This window comes from Pogoniulus pusillus, chromosome 12 (genome assembly GCF_015220805.1).
Source record: "Pogoniulus pusillus isolate bPogPus1 chromosome 12, bPogPus1.pri, whole genome shotgun sequence".
NCBI lineage: Eukaryota > Metazoa > Chordata > Aves > Piciformes > Lybiidae > Pogoniulus > Pogoniulus pusillus.
Window position 1 is genome coordinate 33,827,897 of NC_087275.1, and position 18,293 is coordinate 33,846,189.

The 18,293-nt window shown below is 43.8% G+C and overlaps 1 protein-coding gene across 3 annotated transcripts in view; it reads left to right on the forward strand.

The window, feature by feature from the left end:
- MOSPD2 (motile sperm domain containing 2) overlaps positions 1-18,293 on the forward strand; it is a 29,816-nt gene that overhangs the window by 7,081 nt on the left and 4,442 nt on the right. For all 3 annotated transcript variants that reach the window (XM_064152129.1, XM_064152130.1, XM_064152131.1), the window contains exons 3-12: positions 1,339-1,494; positions 2,168-2,254; positions 4,390-4,544; positions 7,924-7,984; positions 8,851-8,889; positions 9,623-9,747; positions 11,133-11,297; positions 13,419-13,531; positions 16,743-16,839; positions 17,630-17,726. In XM_064152129.1, coding sequence (XP_064008199.1) covers positions 1,339-1,494; positions 2,168-2,254; positions 4,390-4,544; positions 7,924-7,984; positions 8,851-8,889; positions 9,623-9,747; positions 11,133-11,297; positions 13,419-13,531; positions 16,743-16,839; positions 17,630-17,726 — 1,095 coding nt within the window. The remainder of the gene's footprint in view (positions 1-1,338; positions 1,495-2,167; positions 2,255-4,389; positions 4,545-7,923; positions 7,985-8,850; positions 8,890-9,622; positions 9,748-11,132; positions 11,298-13,418; positions 13,532-16,742; positions 16,840-17,629; positions 17,727-18,293) is intronic.

The window sequence follows — 18,293 nt, forward strand, 5'->3', positions numbered from 1 at the left end:
GGCTTATTCACTGGGGAGTTTTTAGTAGGTTGGAGGCTTTGAGTTGAAAGAAGCAAGACGGGTACTAAGATTAAGGAAAGTGGTATTTGACTCTAGGCATGGCTAAGGAATGTGGTAAGGTGGTGGGATGGGACCAGAGGAGGAAGAAATTGAAACCAGATGAAGGCACCCAGTAGGTTGAGTAGTTGAACTCCCCAGTGCATCTCTTCATGTTCAGCTGTAATAGCCTTTGGTGGATGAGACATTTAGAACAGGTATGTTCTGACAGTTGTCACCTCCTTGGGCAGGAGTGTAAGAAGGAAAGACAACTGACATAGGTCCTGTCTTTGCATGTGAACCAGTAAAACTAGAAGGGCTGGCAGAGTTTAGTGGTGTCAGTCTTCACATCTTCCTCAGGGTTAAGGTACCTTGACTGGAATACTCAACCCTCAATCAGCCAGTCACAGATCTAAGTCACTTGGCAGTTGTTTTTGTCATGATGTCCCTGAAGGTAGATCTTTTGAGGTTATTGCTGCAGACAGTCTTTCAAGTAGCTGAAAATTACATCTGTTTTATTCACAAACTAGGTTTCATGTTTTTGTCTTGCTGATCACAAATTTAAGTGCATAATTTAAGGTCTGTGGGGGGTTCAATAGTGTATAGGTGCTCGTTGCTTTCAGAAACCGTTTTTCTGTTGCAGGCTCTTGATTTACATTCCAGTTATGCAAGTTTCTCAAAGAGGCTCAATTGAAGCATATCAACAATCAAAATAAGCCCATTTAGGTGTTTGTACATTACAAATTTTCCTTCTTAAGAAAAGTTAAATTTAAAAAGGAGTAGCAGCAACTCCTGAAGTCCTTCCTAAAGCACGTTAACCTGTTGAACTGCTACAAAAGGAGTGCAGTCAGCAGAACATGGGTTCTTAGACTATATACTCGTATCAGTATATAGTCCATAGGATAACATTAGTGTGTAGAGGCATTGGTATAGACTAGATTATACTAGTAAATTAATACTACATATATATATTAGCATTGTATAATTTTTCAGCATTACTAATATGTTATATAGGAATTTGAGTTAATTGGAGAATCTTGGGCTTAAAAACCTGACACCTGCTCTGCCCACACGTGCTTGTTTTATCATAGTTTCTTGGATTAAGAATCACAACATTTCTGTGATGAGAATCATCTTGTACTCCTAAATACCATCAGAACAGATAAATGTTTTTAATCAGTTTCTCATGCTGTGCTTTACTGAAGGTTGAGGCTGTCAGAGGAGTTCTGTGTACTTGTTGGAACTTGATCAATTTCATCATAGTAGATGCTGTGTTCTTATAGCCCTTGCTTTGTTTGCTAGATAGAGCAGATAAATATGATGCTAGAGATGTGGAAAGGCTCCAGCAAGATGATCAATGGGTTGAAAGCTTTTTGGTTTGGCGTCACGATGTCATGGATGACACCTTGAAGATGATTGATGAGAGCTTGCAGTGGAGGAAAGAATACACAGTTAACGGTAAGCTGTGGTGTGCAATGGTTCTGGTGTTGGGTTCCTGTTGCCCTACAAGTGAATTCTACACGTGGTTCCCTTAAGCACACTTTAAAGTTGTTATAGGTGCCACAGAGTTGAGAGAAACTTCTCTGCTCCTTTAAAACCCCAAACAACAAACCTGTTCTGTTGGTGTTGACCAATGTTGTTCTGCTGCGCATGTGCCTACTGGGAGGTTCAGAGGAAGGAAGGCAGGCAGCTATCTCATGTTGCCTTTGTGGGTTTGCTGGAATGGACTCCTTAAAAATGAAGTGCACAACAAATTTCACAACCCCCTGGTCTCTGTTTGTCATGGTTGCACAGGTCTGACAACAGATCTTCCTCTGTGCAGTGAGCTCAGTCTGCAGGACTCCACAATCTAAATTAAAGAGTAGAGCAAGAGGGCCTGCAGACATCAGCCAAAAAAAAAAAAAATTGCAGTGATTCTTCTTGCATAAATGTTATTCCTAAGTACAGCATAAGGGGGAAGAGTAAGATTTCAAGAGCTTGATATTTGCATGAGTTTAAAGGCCTTGCAAAGTGGTGTATGGAAACGTTTTTTGTTTGCTACTAGAACCCTGCATTTCTAGGGACTTGTCTTAATGAATTTACAATGTGACTATTAATGCTTACTGAAGTAATCTTTCCTTTGGCTTTGCAGACTTGACAGAATCTGCCCTTCCAAAATGCTTGTTTGAAAGTGGCGCGCTCTTCCTGCACGGATATGACAAGGAGGGCTATAAATTATGTAAGTTACAGCACATCATAGTTCAGTCATCAGTAGCCTTTGTTTCCAGCATTTTAGCATCAATTCTGAAAAATATATGTATCAAAAATAGGAGTAGCAACACATTAGCAACTGCTTTCATTGGCCATGAGGAGAAGCTGTTAAGGAGTATCCCTGGAATAGAGGAGTGGAGTAGGGGAGCTTGGGAGCTTTCAAAGGTTGTTAATCATAATGCAGCTTCACTTCGGTTTCTAGTTTTGTGCTGGTGCACGACTGGTGCAAACGTTCATTTCTGCAGTGCATTGGCACTGCTTCTCTAGCAGCCCACGTTCTTGTGCAGGGGTCCACGGGGATCTGCAATGGTTTCCTTGGGTTTGGGTTTGTTGGGCTTTCTGGGTTTGGTGGTTTTTTGTCACTTTCTGATGCTTTTGAAATGCTCAGTAACAGCATGGACAGCTGAGAACAGTCGGAAAGCAAACCCCCAAGTTATGTGATTAAACTCTAGCAATTGAAGAATAAAATCTATAGGGAAATAGTAAATACTGCCTGAATGCTCCTGTGTTGTGTGTATCAGATGGTCAGTATTTTCTGTAAATTAATCTGTGCTAACATCTCACATTTACTTTTTCATTAAGATGAACTCCTATGAGGTGCAAGAGGCTTTTTAAACAAATCACTCACAAGGCTTTCCAGGCAATGATCTTGAACAACTAGACTAAAACAATCTGTAATTCTGTTTTTCCTTGCTTTACAAGGGCTAGTTTATAACAGACATAAAATAGAATTCTAGTCTGTTATAAAAACTGCTCTACAGAACAGTGTACTTCTTTGAATCATCACTTAAAACATCCTGCTTTTCTCCCATGCCTGTGTTTAGCCAAGCTGTCCCTTTTCCCACCATTTTAAGGTATCAGTGCTGTAGGAAAAACTGCTGCTTTGTTATGCTTCATGAGGTTTTGGCCTCCAAGGTAAGTATATTCAAGGGTACATGCTGGTAATATCTGTCTGTAGTGTTTAGAAAGCTGAGCATGGTTATGCTGAGCTGTTCAGGTTGGTGATACTGAGGGGAAAAGAGTATGAAAAAGACTTTTACATCAGTGCTTGGACTGCGAAAGTTCAGAATTGTTCCATGACAAGAATGTGTAAGCCAGTTCAAGAATGATTTCCACTTTATTGTGCAGTAAGTGTAACTAATGTCTCAATTGTCCATACTTGAAATGCTCCTTCTGTGTATGCTGACTGGGCTGGAATATCTGATGTGGTAATGCACATTCAGATTGCATCACAGCTACGAAGTCCTGCTTAGTTGGGGTTTCAGCCACATGCCCCATTCTTCTTGCTATGTAAAATGGACATTTTAAAGTATAAAGAGGCTGTTCCAGAGTAAGGGGTTACTTCACAAGAACTCTGTTTGGCTAGAGCAGTCTTTGTGAAATGCAGCACTTAGAGCTCCAAGCTAATAGGGTGTGTTTTTTTAAAAGCTTGTTTCTCTGCATGAGCCATAACACTTAGTTCCAGTGGAAGTAAAAGACTTGTAGGGCTTTCCAGGTTTGGAGAGAGAAACATTAGACTGCCCATACAAGTGATTTCAGAGTTTGTCTAACCTTGGTGCTGTGGAGGTACCAAACATGAAGGCTGCTCTTCATGTTGCTGCCTTGAATTTCTTTTACCACCTCTGCTTTCAGTGGAAAAACTTTGCCTCACCAGTTGCTCCTTGCCGAAGGGTTTGTGTGTAGCTTTCATTTATGGACTGTTGCTCAGCATATGGATTTTTTTATTTAGAAAAGTCTATTGCTTTTTATATGCTCCATGATACATATAGAAGTAGTTCTTCAGAATGTGTCAACTACAAAGACCTAATCAGGGAAAAAAAACAAAACACCAAATTCCATAACACAGCAATACTTAGGCATAGATTCTGAGGACCATGTGATATGACATGGAAGTATGGAATGATGATAGTCTAGATGAAAAGTGGTCCCTAAATGCTTGGGAAGTATTTTCCCACATTCTGCGGTACTGTAATTCTTCATATTTTTGATAATACCAGCCTGGGTGTGAATGTCAGTAAATCCTGTACAGTTATTTACATGTTTTCTATTAGTTTGGATTTTTTTTTTCAGCTTTTGTGTGTTTTTTTTCTTTCTTTTCACAAGTTTGGTTCAGAGTGAAACATCATGTAAGAGATCCTAAACAGCAACTTGAGAAAAAGAAACTGGTAGCTTTTTGGTTAGAACATTATGCAAAGAGAGATCATGGAAAGCCCTTAACAGTGGTATTTGACATGTCTGAAACTGGGATCAGTCACATAGTAAGTATTGTGTTTTTCAGATTGCTTTCTGCATTACACCTTTGTCCCTAGAAGGAGGGGAGTCTGTTCAGTCCTTAACAGCTAACTAACGGTTGCTAACATCAGTGGTGTGGAGCTTCTTCCCGTGATACAAGCAGTTTGTGTAACCTCTGTTGCTAGTATTCAGCTGTAGCACACTAAAAACTGGCTTGCAGTTAGGCTGGGCCAAAGGCCTTGTGTGGAGTTGTTGCTCACCAGCTCACTTTGTCATGAGTTACTGCAACAGAACTTGGTTTTTAAGCACCTAAAAGGCAATAGTCTGAGCCATTTCTATCAGCAGTACAGTTGCTGCAAGTTAACAGATCCATTTTCATTCTTTGGGATGAATTGGTCAAGCAAAGGATGGAAAATGGGGCGATGAAGAAGCATTGAACCCATAGTTGTAGTGGCTGAGATCTTTGTCTGTGCTAGCATGTCAGCATCTTCAGCTGACAGTCCTGATCTTGTCTTCCCATCCTCCCTGCTGTCCCTTGTATATTTGAGTTCTGTAATTCGCTTCCAAAGTCCCTGCATGCATCTCTCTCCACCCATTGAATTTTGCTGTGAAGAGAGGCCAGCTTAATGCAAAAGAGCAGCTCATCACGGAGGTGTTGTTCTCGGTGCTCATCTCAGCCAAAGTTATCTCCAGCCTGTTCTGTCTTTTGCTAACGTGTTCACGCGGTGCTGACACTAGTGTGGCAAAGAAACCTGCTTCCTTTGGCTGCCTTGCAGAGACAGGACAAAATGAAGTGTCTGGATGTGGGCAGATGTGGAATTCTGAATTGTAGGCCTCCCTGCCAGACTCAACTTTATACTTGGTCAGAAATACTTTGTCCAACCTGCAGCTTTGCTGGAAACTGCTTCCTCTAAAGTTGACCTTAAATAAGCAAGAGACTCCAACTTTTTATTTAGACATTTAACAAAGGTTCTGATGCATTTCTGGGTGTCCTTTGGGGCTACAAGCTGAAGGAGGAGCAGTGCAGATCAGTCATCTCTCTCTAAGTAGGGATCACTCCGAAGGTTGCCATTAGTTCTGCAAATTGTAGTGGGATTTCACTTGTGCTTTGGACATAGCAGTGGAACTGCAGCATGACAGAAGTCTTACTGTAGCAGACTTGAGCTGGGGATCTTTGGCTGCTGTCTGTCCACATGTTGGATGTGTCAGCACCAGTGTGAAGGCCAAAATGACAGCATGCTCCTTCTGGAATTCGTTGTTTGCAAATCTTCTGCAGGTGAAGGCAGAACTGTCAGCTGTGTGCTGAGGGTTGTCCTTGTGCTTCTCTTTTGCTTCCTTTGAGATGGATTTTTTTTGAGGGCAGTGCTTACTCTCCCTTCTCAGCACTCATCAGTACACTGACTAGCTGCATGCTGTCATCTGGACTAGAAGTTTTTTAAACCCCACACTTTATTCTCAAGATGGTTGCCTAGTTGAATTTATGCATGTCTTGCATCTGTTTCCAAAGCTGGTCTTGTGGTGAATATTTGATCACTCCTTAGGTCTGAGTGCACCAGGTGCACTCTTTGTGAGGCCTGATATTCACTACATGGGGGCATCTTCTGATCCACTGTAGGTGTGAGTCTGGGCATCAGCTTGTGTACAGCTTTCTCTGCTGCTGCTAAGTCTTGAATGAGACATTACTACCACCAGTAGCAGATGTCTGGTTAATGGCATGGAATGAAACTGCAGTTTAGCATTGGTTGAGGTCCTCTTCTGAAAATTCAAGGTTAAATTGTTGGGTGTTTTTTAAACTTGGGTATCTTTTAGAAGTGACTGCATCTTGTGCCATCCCTTCCTTTTTCTCTAGTTTCCTACCCATTAATGTCTTTGTCAGGAAAGCATAAATCTGTCCCCAGAACTTGCTACAGGCAGCTCTAAGATTTTCTTGTTTAGAAGACTAGAACAGTATCACCACCTGCATTTTTAATTGTGCTCAACCCGGAAAACCTCAAACTAGGATTTTAATGGTTTTGAGGAGTGAAGGGAAGTGACATATAAGTGACTTTAATGTGGACAGTCAAAAATACAGAGAGTTCTGCATTCGTTTTGGTTGGGTTCAGTAAAGTACATTTTTAATTTTTAGCACCTTCTTGCCCTTTGGTTTGTGTGTTGGTATGGCAAGAATGTGTTTAAACAAACCAAGGAGAAAAGCTTTCTTTCTACTTCTTGCAGACAAGATGGTTAATATTGCATCAGGACCTTGCAGCTGGCCAGCCACAAGCTTTTGAAATGATCTTTTGACAGATAGCCAAGGTGTAATTGATCTTAGCAAGGCAGAGTTGGTTCTCTTACCTGTGCCTTGAGAGCCATCTGTCCATTCCCCTAGAGATCATAGCGAGCTGTGGTCCCATGTAACAAAAACTACGTATGTGGAAAAGCAACTTGGTTTGGGGGATCCTGGAGCATATACTGAAGCAGACTTAAGAGCCCCAGAGATACAATCTCAGCAAGAACTGGAATATCAGGAGTATTTTCTGGTGGCTCCTTGTAGCCATATAGAGTAATTGATGAACCCTCAGACTGGGTTTCTGAGTTCTTTTCCAGACCATGCCAAGTGTGTTTTTTCCCCTTGCTATCTCCTGTGTCAGTTTTTGTTGCTGGTGGGCAGCAAGGGTGTCCTGCTAGCTTGTCCTCTGTTGCACTGCTTCAGGTAGCTGGAATAGGTGCAGTGATTGAATGGGCTGCTGGCATCTGTATTTCTCACTACAGACTTAAGTAGTGCATCTATGCTCCTGCTAACTGATGGTGCTGTTTTGGAGTAGGCAGTGGAATCAAGAGCAGCATCCTTGATACTTCACAAGGAAGTTGTAAGCATTGGTTGAAAATGGAGCACTGTTGATGTGGTGAAGCCAGAGGTACTGCAGGTAGTAGTACAGGCAGCAGTCAGATGAGATGAAGGTTTCTGCCTTTGAAGGCACCAAGCTTTCACTTAATTTCTAGTTATCAGATCTACTGATAGAAGCAGGTTCTAGGTAATCTCATATGGTTCAGTAAGGCAAGTTTCAATAAAGTTCAGGATGCTTAGTACTTCTGCCTTGCAAGGCTGTAAGAATCTCTCAAGCTTCTGTGCTGCTAAAGGTTTCCCTTCTATACAGATTCAACCCTGTTGATGCTCTGCAGTAGTTTAGATCTTTAGATTTGTTAACTTCTTTCTTAGATCAGAACCCAAAACCTGATCATAGTCATGCAGCTATCTAAGGAGGTGAAAAGTATTACAGTGAGGTGGGATGGTGTTTGTAGTCTGTGTAAAATTTCATGCAGCTACTTCCAGTGAGTGCTGCTTGTGCTGTTCACTGAATGCCTCTCAGATCCAGTCTGTGATGTGCTGATCTCTGCTGTTTGTCATCTCTGCTTTCATTGCAGGACTTGGATTTTGTTCGGTTTATTGTCAACTGCTTCACAGACTATTACCCAAACTTCCTCAGTAAGTACTGCATGGCGCATTCTAAGCACTGCAGACCTTTGTGGTGAGAGCACTTCACAGTGCTGCAGATGATGGGGAGACCAGGTTGTTTTTGTATGTGCTTTGTGGTAGCTGTATGGAACATAGAGGTGTTCCAGATTTGCAATGGCTTTGTGCTGGTGAGTCAGCACAGCTTCATCCTGTAAAGAATCTCCACATTCATCAACTCTATTTCCATGAAATAATCTAACACAGATTCAAAGTTCATCTAGAACTGAGCTGGCCTAGTTTTAGCTTTTTCCCTTGTTACTTGGGTGGAAGCTTTTCACACCTGCGTGACAGTTGGTATCCAGTAGGAGTCTTCAGGGGACAAGGCCTGTAGAAGTTTGCAGGGAGCAGTGGTTTAATCAGAAGAGAAGTAAGGCATGTTAGTGTGCACGCTTGCCTGCTAATTCTTTTAACCCCAGACAGTTTTTGATAGCTCAGCTTGTATGAGTTCTAGATTTAAGGTGAAAATGTGTCTGCAAATACTGACATTCTGTACAGCAACTACTTAAACTCTGCATATTAAGTTCAGCCTCCTCATCAGAGCTCAAAACTTTGATCCAGTACCAACTTCAAGGCAAGCACAACTTTATGATGCTGATGTTTATATCTTCTTACGACATTTAAGCAAAACATCTTGGGATGTTTCAACTTTTCAGATTTCTGTGCTAAATCAGAGCTCAGGGGAAATGTAGCTTTGCTGCTCTTGTTAAACTTTTTCTTACATTCGGTAGTTGTTCATATACAAAAGTAAGCAGGGAGGTTTCTGTCTGAATAGCCACTGTTTGTATGCCTGTTGCTGCTGTGCTGCTTCTCAAATGGCCTTTTCTTTGTTTCTTCAGCAAAGATAGTGATCTTCGAAATGCCCTGGATAATGAATGGTGAGTTGTAGAATCTGTTGTTCCCTTTGGGTGTTTTTAGACCATGATAAGGCTTCTAAATAGCTCGGGGAGGAGGCATATCTCTGCTCAGTTTGGGGACCCGGATGGAGTTTTAGACATGCACCTGTAAATCTCTCAGGTCGCAGGCTTCTTTCTGGTCATCCTTATAGTGTTACATGTGTTGGGTCCTGCTTGCAATGGAGTCCCTATTCATCCTGTTACCTTTTAAAGTTTGGGACAGTCATTAAAACCAGAATGCGCAGTTCTGAGAGCTGGGTGCCACTGGATGCACATGTTCTGCCCTGATGTGTCTGCTGAATTATCTTTCCAATGTATGAAAGAAACCACAACTCCTGTATTTTGAGTGTATGAATGCATCACTTCATGCTGGCTCTGCCTTTGCTGTATATCCATGTTTTCCCATCACTGCACTAAGCTGTCTGCAGATGCTCTATAGATCTAAGTAAGTGTCCCTCAAAGCAGCAGGACATTCTGCCAAGAAGAGTGCATCCACATCTCTCCTAACCTTTCCCTCAGGTGCAGGATGCAATTGGGTTTGACCCCTGCAGTACTCTCTGAACTAAATTCCCAGGTGGCAGAGTTGTCCTTTCATGAAGTCAAAGATGCTTTCTCCCTGTGTCCTTGTCTAGAGGAATGCATTCCTTACTTGTAATACTTTTCCTTGCACACACTGCAAAATCCAGCTGATGTATGCCTTTTGTTTCTGCTCAAGCCGCATTCAAAATCGTGAAGGGTTGGCTTGGCCCAGATGCCATCAGTATGCTGAAGTTCACCAACAAGAGCGACGTCCAGGAGTACATCAGTGGAGAGTATCTGCCCCCTCATATGGGTGGAACTGTGAGTACCTGAACGTTTTGTGGCTCTTCTGTGAGAAACTGAGACTTAGCTGTGTAACTTCACGGGTGGGGCTGAGAGTTGCTTGATGGATGTGGAACTTCCTGAAGCTGTTTTGCTAGAGGTAATTTCTAAATCATACTCATGTAAAACAAGGTAGCTTGGAGAGCTTGATATCTGACTAACTCACAGAGATCTTCTCCACATAACCTCAGGCTTTTGCAGTGGAAGTGGATAAGTTCTCTACTTGCATTGGAAATGACTTGGATTTTTTTGAGGGTGTGACAAGCTGGTTTAAACCTCATTCTTCCCTCAGCTTTTTCTGTCCCAGAGATTGTGCTGACTTGTGAACAGAGCATGGGCTTCATGGCCCTCTGCTCCAAAGCTGATTCAATCAAGACAATCCTCTTGCATCCTATTTGCCATTGTCTCTGGGACTACACTTTAAGTTGTGTGCAGAAGATTCTTTTCTTAGGACCATGTGAAAGCCCCGAAGGGTATGCTGCATGGATCCTCTTCTAGCACAGTTCAAGGAGCAAACCAGAAGAAGCATTTCCAAAACTAGGAAATCGGTTTGCATGATGCTCATGGTGAAATTTGCAGCAAGAGGATATTTTACTTTACATTTTTTGCACTATCTGTGGTAATGGAATAAGCTCCCTGCAGGGGATTTATCTTTACTTGTTCTTTCCTGTTTAGTGTGTTGTTTTTTTCTTCCCTGAAGTAACAGTATAGAGACAAGGAAGATCCTGCTTCAGCAATAGGTCATGTTCCTTTGTATGTGCACTGAAGGTGTTCTGGTAGCCAGTACATAATGAAACTTGTGTGGGGAACATAAAACACTAAGGTACCTTGGTTTGTATTAGACTGAAAGTAGCAGCCTTTAAAAAAAACAGTCTTCCATAAGATCAAGTAAAAGCTACCCCCCCTTTCCCTCTGGAAAGCTGCTGCTCAGCCTCCCCAGTCTTGTGTAAGAACTTTCTCATGTTCAAGTTGAAGTTGCTGAAATTCAGGAGTGAGCACTGAGGAAGGCTTGAATTGGCTTCAGTAAGGATTTGAATGGATCTAGCAGTGGGTTTGAGCCTAGCTCCCATGGTGGTGTCCTATTGTTGAGCTGGAGGTGAGTTCTGTTCTTCCCTCTCAGAGATGAGAGGTCTGAGCTACAGGATCCATTCGGGGTCCACACAGCAGATGAAACTGCACAGGGGCTTCCCATCAGAATGGAAGAATGAAAGATAAAAGTGCTGTGAAACAGCAAACAGTTAATGGCATGGACGTTGTAAAAACCCCAGTCCACAGCAACGACACCAACACAGCCACATCAGAAGCTGGAGAGGACATTGCTCATGCTCTCCAATAACTGCGCCTCTGAAACTCTTGTGTTTTAGGATTCCTTCAAGTACAGTTACCCTCCACTGGTGGATGATGATTTTCAAACACCCCTGTGTGAGAATGGGCCCATTGCTAGTGAAGATGAGCATGAGAGTAAAGAAGAGATAGAGTCAGACACCAAGGAGCCTGGGGAGCTGAGTGAAGAGCCTAACCAGAAAAAGGTATCTAACTCTGAAGGCTGAATGGTTCCAGAGTGGCACAGGAAGCACGATTTTCCTTTCTGGCCTGACTTTTACTTTGTTTACCTTTTATGCTTTGTTTTCTGCCCTACAGTTTGCCAAAAGAGCTCAGTAAGCCTGAAAAGTCTGCTTGTGGTTTGAGCCTTCCTCCTTATCTGTCCAGACCAGTTTTGTGCCTCTGAGTGCAATGTGGACCAAACGTTCAGTGCCTTTGGAGTACAATGAACTGTGCAATACAACTCAAAAGATTTGTCTTGTCAATATCATGACTCCCTAGTTGGTGTGTTTTTAATCTTGGATACCTGCTGGTGTACCTCCCATAGTACATCTGGCCTTCTCAGATGCTGAAGTCAGTGTCTATATGAGAAAGTAGGGACAGTTAAAAATCTATGCTTCCCTGGGTGTTAATTTGCTTTCTTCAGTCATTGACGAAATCTCTACAAATAAAAGTTTTCATTTAGTCTCAGGGGAAATTCATCCCTCATCCCTCAGTGCAGTTTGCTCTTCCTGCAGTGATGCTTGTGCAGCAGTACAGGGGGATTGTTTTGCACAAGTCCAGATGAAGTGGTGTTTCAGAATGTGCACTGTCTGTGGGGACATCACTCTTGGAAATTGTGGAGAAGATCTGAGAACACAGCTGAGTCTGCAGTCACACATTTGGTGCCACAGCGCTGGACTAGACTGCAGAACTTCTGGGTCCTGGAGTAGATTACACCAGTGTAGTTATTTGGGTTTGATTTTACTCTTTTTGTAAGAACCAGATGGTAGGGGTTGGAAGGGCCCTCTAGAGATCATCCAGTCCACCCTTCTTTGAGAATAGGTTTAAATAGTCACATAGCTCTCTGACTCTTCAAATATGCTTTACTAAGGCCAGATTTCAAACTCTCAGATCTCAAGTGCCTCCCAGGGTGGGGAGCTTGGAGCAGATGATCTCTGAGGTACTTTCCCACCTAAGCCATTCTGTGAAGTGATCTGTGATTGCCTTCATTACTTACTGCACTCCCAGACTTTATCTGCAGACTCCTGTCGGCACTAAGGATGTATTGGATGTATTTTCCATGCCTGTGCCTCCTCGCAGCCCAGAGAGGAGCCTGGGGAGTCAGTGCCTGTCTGTAGGTGCCTTTACCTTCAGCGTGTGCTGCTGTCTTATTGTCACTGGGAATTTTAGTTAGATTTCTGTAAAGCCTAGCACATGATTAATGCGGTAGAGGTGCACACCAGTCTTTCACCATAACTCTAATCATCGTGGAATTGTCAAACTGCTGTCTGGTCTGTTTTCCTAACCTCTTTTCCAGTCACATTTGGTATTCCTTGCATTCCTGTTCTTCACAGTTACAGAAACTCCAGAGAAGAAATGAAGACAGTGAAGTTTAAGTGGAATAAAAGCAAGGCGAAGCAGCCTGTTGCGAATTGATCTGGAGCTGTGATGTCTTCACTTCTTTGTTTTCTGTATCTGCCCTTCCCCTGACATTTTGCACTTAATTCCAGCATTCCTTTGCTTTTCCTTGATCAGATGTCCAGGCCTGCTAGCACCTCTTTTCTTAGTGTAATAGGAAGAGAAACCTCAGAACCTAAGATACCTGCAGTTTGGATGCACCAGTTAAATCCACACTTTCTTTAAGTTGTCCAAGCCTTCAGAGTTCCACCCAAAAGCAGTGAAGATGTGAGCAGCTCTGCAATGCAATAAAGTGTGGAACTGTCACTATGTTTGCTTCCGTTCTGTTCCATGTGGCAGTGTTTGTAGTGGGCTGTATGCTTTAACTGAGAAGGTTTATGGAGGGGAAGAATAACATCACTGCTTTATGATCCTAAATATGTGAAATTCTGTAACTTGGCATGTCTGGAGCTGTCAGAAATAACCAGCTGAGGCATCAGGAAAATGTCAGTTTTGATTCGTGCATGTGTAATACAACCTGTAACTTGTACAGCAGATCATTCTGTTCAGTGGGCTTCCAGCAGCTTCAGGGCACAAACGGATACTAAGCTTGATCTGTCAAAGACATTGTTGGGTTAAGCCTCCCCATACGTTTCAAGTAGCTGCATGATTGTGTATGGTGTAACCTTGCTTTCTAGTTAATCACTGTAACTATCATTTCTACTCAGATGAATTCTGTAGAGCAAATTTCCAAGTCAGAGGAAACTGACAAAACAGAGATCAAACCAAAAAATGCCAAGAAAGCATTAACCACTTTTAAAGGACCTCTGTTACACATCAGGTAATCACTTTCTTCCATGTTCGTTACAATGCCTCAGACACCTGAGTGCTGGACGAGTTGATTTGCAAAGTGTACTCCTTTTGCAGCAGCCTTACAGAAAAACAAGTTCTAAACAGCCTTTTAAGAATGCTTTTGCAAAGCTCAGTGACATGGTTTGGGGTTACATGTGCTTGGTAAATCCTCTGCTGTCACCATGGGCACGGTTTTCTGCTGATTTACTAGCTGGACACTCCCTAGAGTTGCAGAAACAGTTTCTGGCTTCATTTCTATTGAGAGTGTCAGTGGATTGAATTAAACCTGCAGTTACCTGCACGAAGAGCAGTTGTTTGGCATTGTATTGACTTGAAAACAATACAGCTGCTAAGCTTTGTGCTGAGTTGTTTTAAATGGAGATGGTGTGCATGTCTAGACTGGTAGTTTGTACCAATTAAACAATGAACGAGTCTCATTAATTGTGTGGGGAAGTGCTTCAAGTGGCCTGTCTGCTCAGAAGAGTTTTGTCACCCAAGATGTTTACTCTTTCAGTTCATCTGCTTGGTGTCATTAAAGCAGAAGAGCAGCCAGTAGCACTTTTTGTCTCCACTGCCTTTCAGGTTAAGATGCTTGTTCAGAAATTGATTTAGATGTTAACTTTTATTTTCACTTCCAGTTTGCTATTAGATGAATGAAGAAAATATCTAATTCCTAGGTAATTCCTTAGCTGATTTTGTAAGTGCTGTACTGAATTGGTTCTGGAATGGGTTTGAACAATGACATGCTCGGTAGCATCAAAACTTGTATGTGTTGAAATTTCTTGGATCTGAAATGAAAATTAGCTCCTCGTCTTTTGCAAAAACCTCCCTTCTGCATCCTTAGTTTGTTGTGTGGCAGGATAAAAGTACAGACTGCAGAACTGAGTTGGTTTGAAATTTCTCAGCCCTGTAACAGAAGCACTTTACACCACAAGCTAGAACCAGACAACACTTCCAACAGCAGAAGCCTCACTCACATGCCCTTTTTTCCTTCATTTCTGCTCTTGGAGTGAAGCATTGGCATTGATGTAGATTAAGGGAAGAGTCAACTCCATGCTGCTGCCATGGAAAATAAAGTACTGGTGTCTCTTGTCCTTTGCCCTTGGGATTGTGAGTAGGAGGGTTCTGCATTTTTAGTCAATCTGTGCTGTTATGGCTCTTTAACATTCCAACCCTGCAGAAGCTAGAACTAGGTTTGATTCCCTGCAGCCTTTCTCGGGAAACTGAGCTTTACTGGGCTGTGGGCTTGGAAGGAGATCGTCTTTAAGGTCCCTTCCACCCCAAGCCCTCTAGTGGCCTTTAACTAGATTGAAATCCTGCTGTGACCATTAGCTTGTGTCCTCCCTGATCCTAACAGTGCCCTGTGAATGGAGCAGCCTTGAGCACAGCAGCTCTGCCATGGTGAAACTGCCAGAGGCTGACAGCCTTTCTGTGCCTCTCTGGCTGTTGCTGTGGTGGACTCAGGGAGGCCTCCTTAGAGCCCCCTTCCTCTCACTGCTTAATCCCTGGTTCTCATATGTGACAAAAGTAGAGTCCTTGTGCTCTGCTGTTTCTTGTGGCTGTAGCCATGCTTATCCTCACTGTCCCTGGGTGAGGTCAGCACTGTATTGGCTTGTGCTTCTTGCTGTGGAAGACTGGTTTTAAGTGGCTTTCCTCATTGGAGAGTGACAAAAAGCAGCCGAAGGGGTTACCCCACACACATCTGGGTAACAGAAGTATTTCTGTAACAGTGGAGAAGCTTAGGTGTTGATTTTCAACAGAACTCCCCCAGCAGCTGCCCACCACTCAGCCTGATGCTGGGGAGCTGGTTGGTTTCACAGATGCCCAGCTTACAGCAGCGGCTTTCAGCCCAGGCCTGGGGGCAGTGCTTGTGGCTTTGGGGAATTTTACTACCCAGAGTTGGTGATGGAACAGGAAAGGTCAGTCTTGGGTGGCAGCATTCCTTTCCTGAGGCCTTCACCTGGCTTTGATGATAGTTGGTGCTGTGCTCTCGTGTGTGCTTCATCTTGTCCCTGCTGTAGTGCAGCATTAAGGTAACCTAAGTGCTTTGTAGCTGCAGCCCTTCCTGTGTCTGCTGTGAGTGGGTGCTCAAGAACCTAAAAAAGCCCTGAGAGAACTGAACACATACCCAAGGAATCTGTTTGAAACACATCAATGTCTTGCTTCACCAACCCTATTCACTTCTCCTCTAAACAGATAAATAAAGGGAAGTGCCCTGTGGCCAGCCTCATGCTTTGTGACACACGCACCACTGGGCTCTGTTTCCAGCATGACCAGTCAGGCTTGCCCCACAGTACCAGCTTCTCTGCTGGCTGGTTTAAAGTGGGAGAAGAAAGGATTGGCACTATGAAAGGTGGTGTTTTGAGGAGGGCGTCCAACTACTGTGAAATTGGCAATCTGAAAAGGGGAGGTGGGGAAGAACAGAAGCTTTTGGGAGAAAGGCGTTGTGGTGAGAGCGCAGTCCTGCGCGCACTCCTGCTGGGAGGCAGGCTGGCACTTGGTGCTGCAGGTCCTTCTTAGCTCCTGGTGTGTGAGCATGACCCACCTGTGGCCTGGGAGTGCTCATGTGAATGTCCCAAAGTGACCTGTGGGTTTGATGTGGTTTCAGAGACTCTCTGCATGGCTCCTCTGATTGCACAAGAATATTAAAGACAACAATAAGTGTTCTGGTGCATGTCCCCAGAAATGTGGGAAGAGTGACTCATAAGCACAAGTGAATTTAGCTGTGCTGGCTGAGATGGTGCCACTGGCAGCTCTCTGCCTGCTTCCCTTATGTGTGCCCTACACTTACCTGAAGGACAGAGGTGTAAGGTGGAACCCTGGCTGGCACACTTGCACTCTTCAGTGCACCATGCATGAGAACTTCCCTACCCGTGCTGCTGCAAGAGGCAGAGGTTCTGAGGTGACTGCAGATGCTGTTGTGCTGCTGCAGATGCTCATGCTCTTACAGATGGAAGAAGACAAGGGCAGGAATCAGTTGAGGCAGCCAGGTCCACTTGTGGTCATGAGTCAACTCCCAGCTTCCCTGAAAACTGTCTGCATTTTGTTCTGGCAGCTTTGGGATGAAAGCCTGTTTACTGTTGGCCATAGCTGTAGGGCTGAGAGGGGATTTTCCTGTAGGGGTGGTCAGGCATTCTCTAGGATGTGCTGGAATGCCAAGCCAAGGAAACTGACTGTTCTTTTCTCTGATTTCTTGTTAGCCCAGCAGAAGAGCTGCATTTTGGATCCAAGGAAAGTGGAGAGAAGAAATGTCTGATTGTTCTCACCAATGTCACCAAAAACATAGTAGCTTTTAAGGTGAGTATGGTTTGCATGGCCTGCTTTGCATCACTAAAAGTGTGACTTGTTTGGGTAAGAAGGCAGAAGTCCTCTGAAACCCAGTTTTCAGTTTAAATTCTTTACTCTTTTGTGATGTTGAAGAAGATCAAAGGTGATACTTTCTGGCTGGATTTGTGCCTGTTGTGTCTCACCCCAAAGGGGAAAGTTAGTAATGCAAGTCCTCAGAGAACTGTCTGGTGAAGAGCTGTGCTGATGGTTAGTTCTTCAGGTAGAGCCTAACACTTGCTGAAAAACAAAGGCTTGAAAATGCAAAAGCCATCTTTTGAGTTTTTCCTCCACTGGAACTTTGGCTAGGGACAAGTTAGGAATGCTCCAGTGGTGCAGCTCCAGCTGCAAAGGTCACTGTCTGAGGAATAAGTGCAGTTATGGCTGCTTTAGGCTTGCATCCTGATTTGCTGTTCCACTACATCTTCTGTCTTCTCTGCACATAAGTAACTGAAGTTCTGTGCTTCCACATTAAAACTTGCAACACGTGTTCCATTTGAGAGTCTTGACTCTCTTTAAATGTGTATATGAGGGAGAAAGCCAGCTGCTGTCAGAAAAGAGAGAAGCGGTTGTGAGGGGAAAACTGCAAAGCTAGTGTCAGCTTACTCCTAGAGAATGAAGTGCTTCCTAGACTCTGCATTGCCACAGGTTTAACAGTGAAGCTTTGGGGGATTTCAGTTCGTACAGAATGAGAGAGGTTCTGGAACAATCACCTTGTGCAGGTATTTCACTTTTCTGTTTGCTTGGTGATTCTTGTTTGTAGGTGAGAACAACTGCTCCTGAGAAGTACAGAGTGAAGCCCAGCAACAGCAGCTGTGAGCCCGGCGCATCACTGGATATCGTAGTCTCTCTGCATGGTGGTGAGGAAACCTGAAGTCTGCACTAGGGTTACCCATGGGCTGCTGCTCTGATAGTAACTTGCGTGTGTGAGACTGTCACCACGGGCATCCTGCCTGGCTTATAGGCTGCTGCTGCCAGGAAGCTCTCAGAGGTGAAGTGCCCAGGCTGATTCACTGTGCACGAGCAGCTGCTGGCTGCGGCCCACCCTCTGGCAGCTGTCTCGCTCATACTCTAGACAAGGAGGGGGTTGTCTGCATAGATCTGTTCCCTGTCTCCCATTGGAATGGGCTGCCCAGGGAGGTGGTGGAGGCACCGTCCCTTGAGGTCTTCAAGAAAAGACTGGATGAGGCACTTGGTGCCATGGTCTAGTTGACTGGGTAGGGCTGGGTGATAGGTTGGACTGGATGAGCTTGGAGGTCTCTTCCAACCTGATTCTATGATTCTATGACAGGTGAGTTTGCTGGGAGTGCATGGCTGGCAACATGCTTGAAGCTAGCCCTGTTCAAATGAGACTCTGGAGTTTAGGAAACTGGGCAGAGTTGTGAGCTCCCTTGCTTTGATTTCTAGTCAGTGTCTGATGGCCTGCA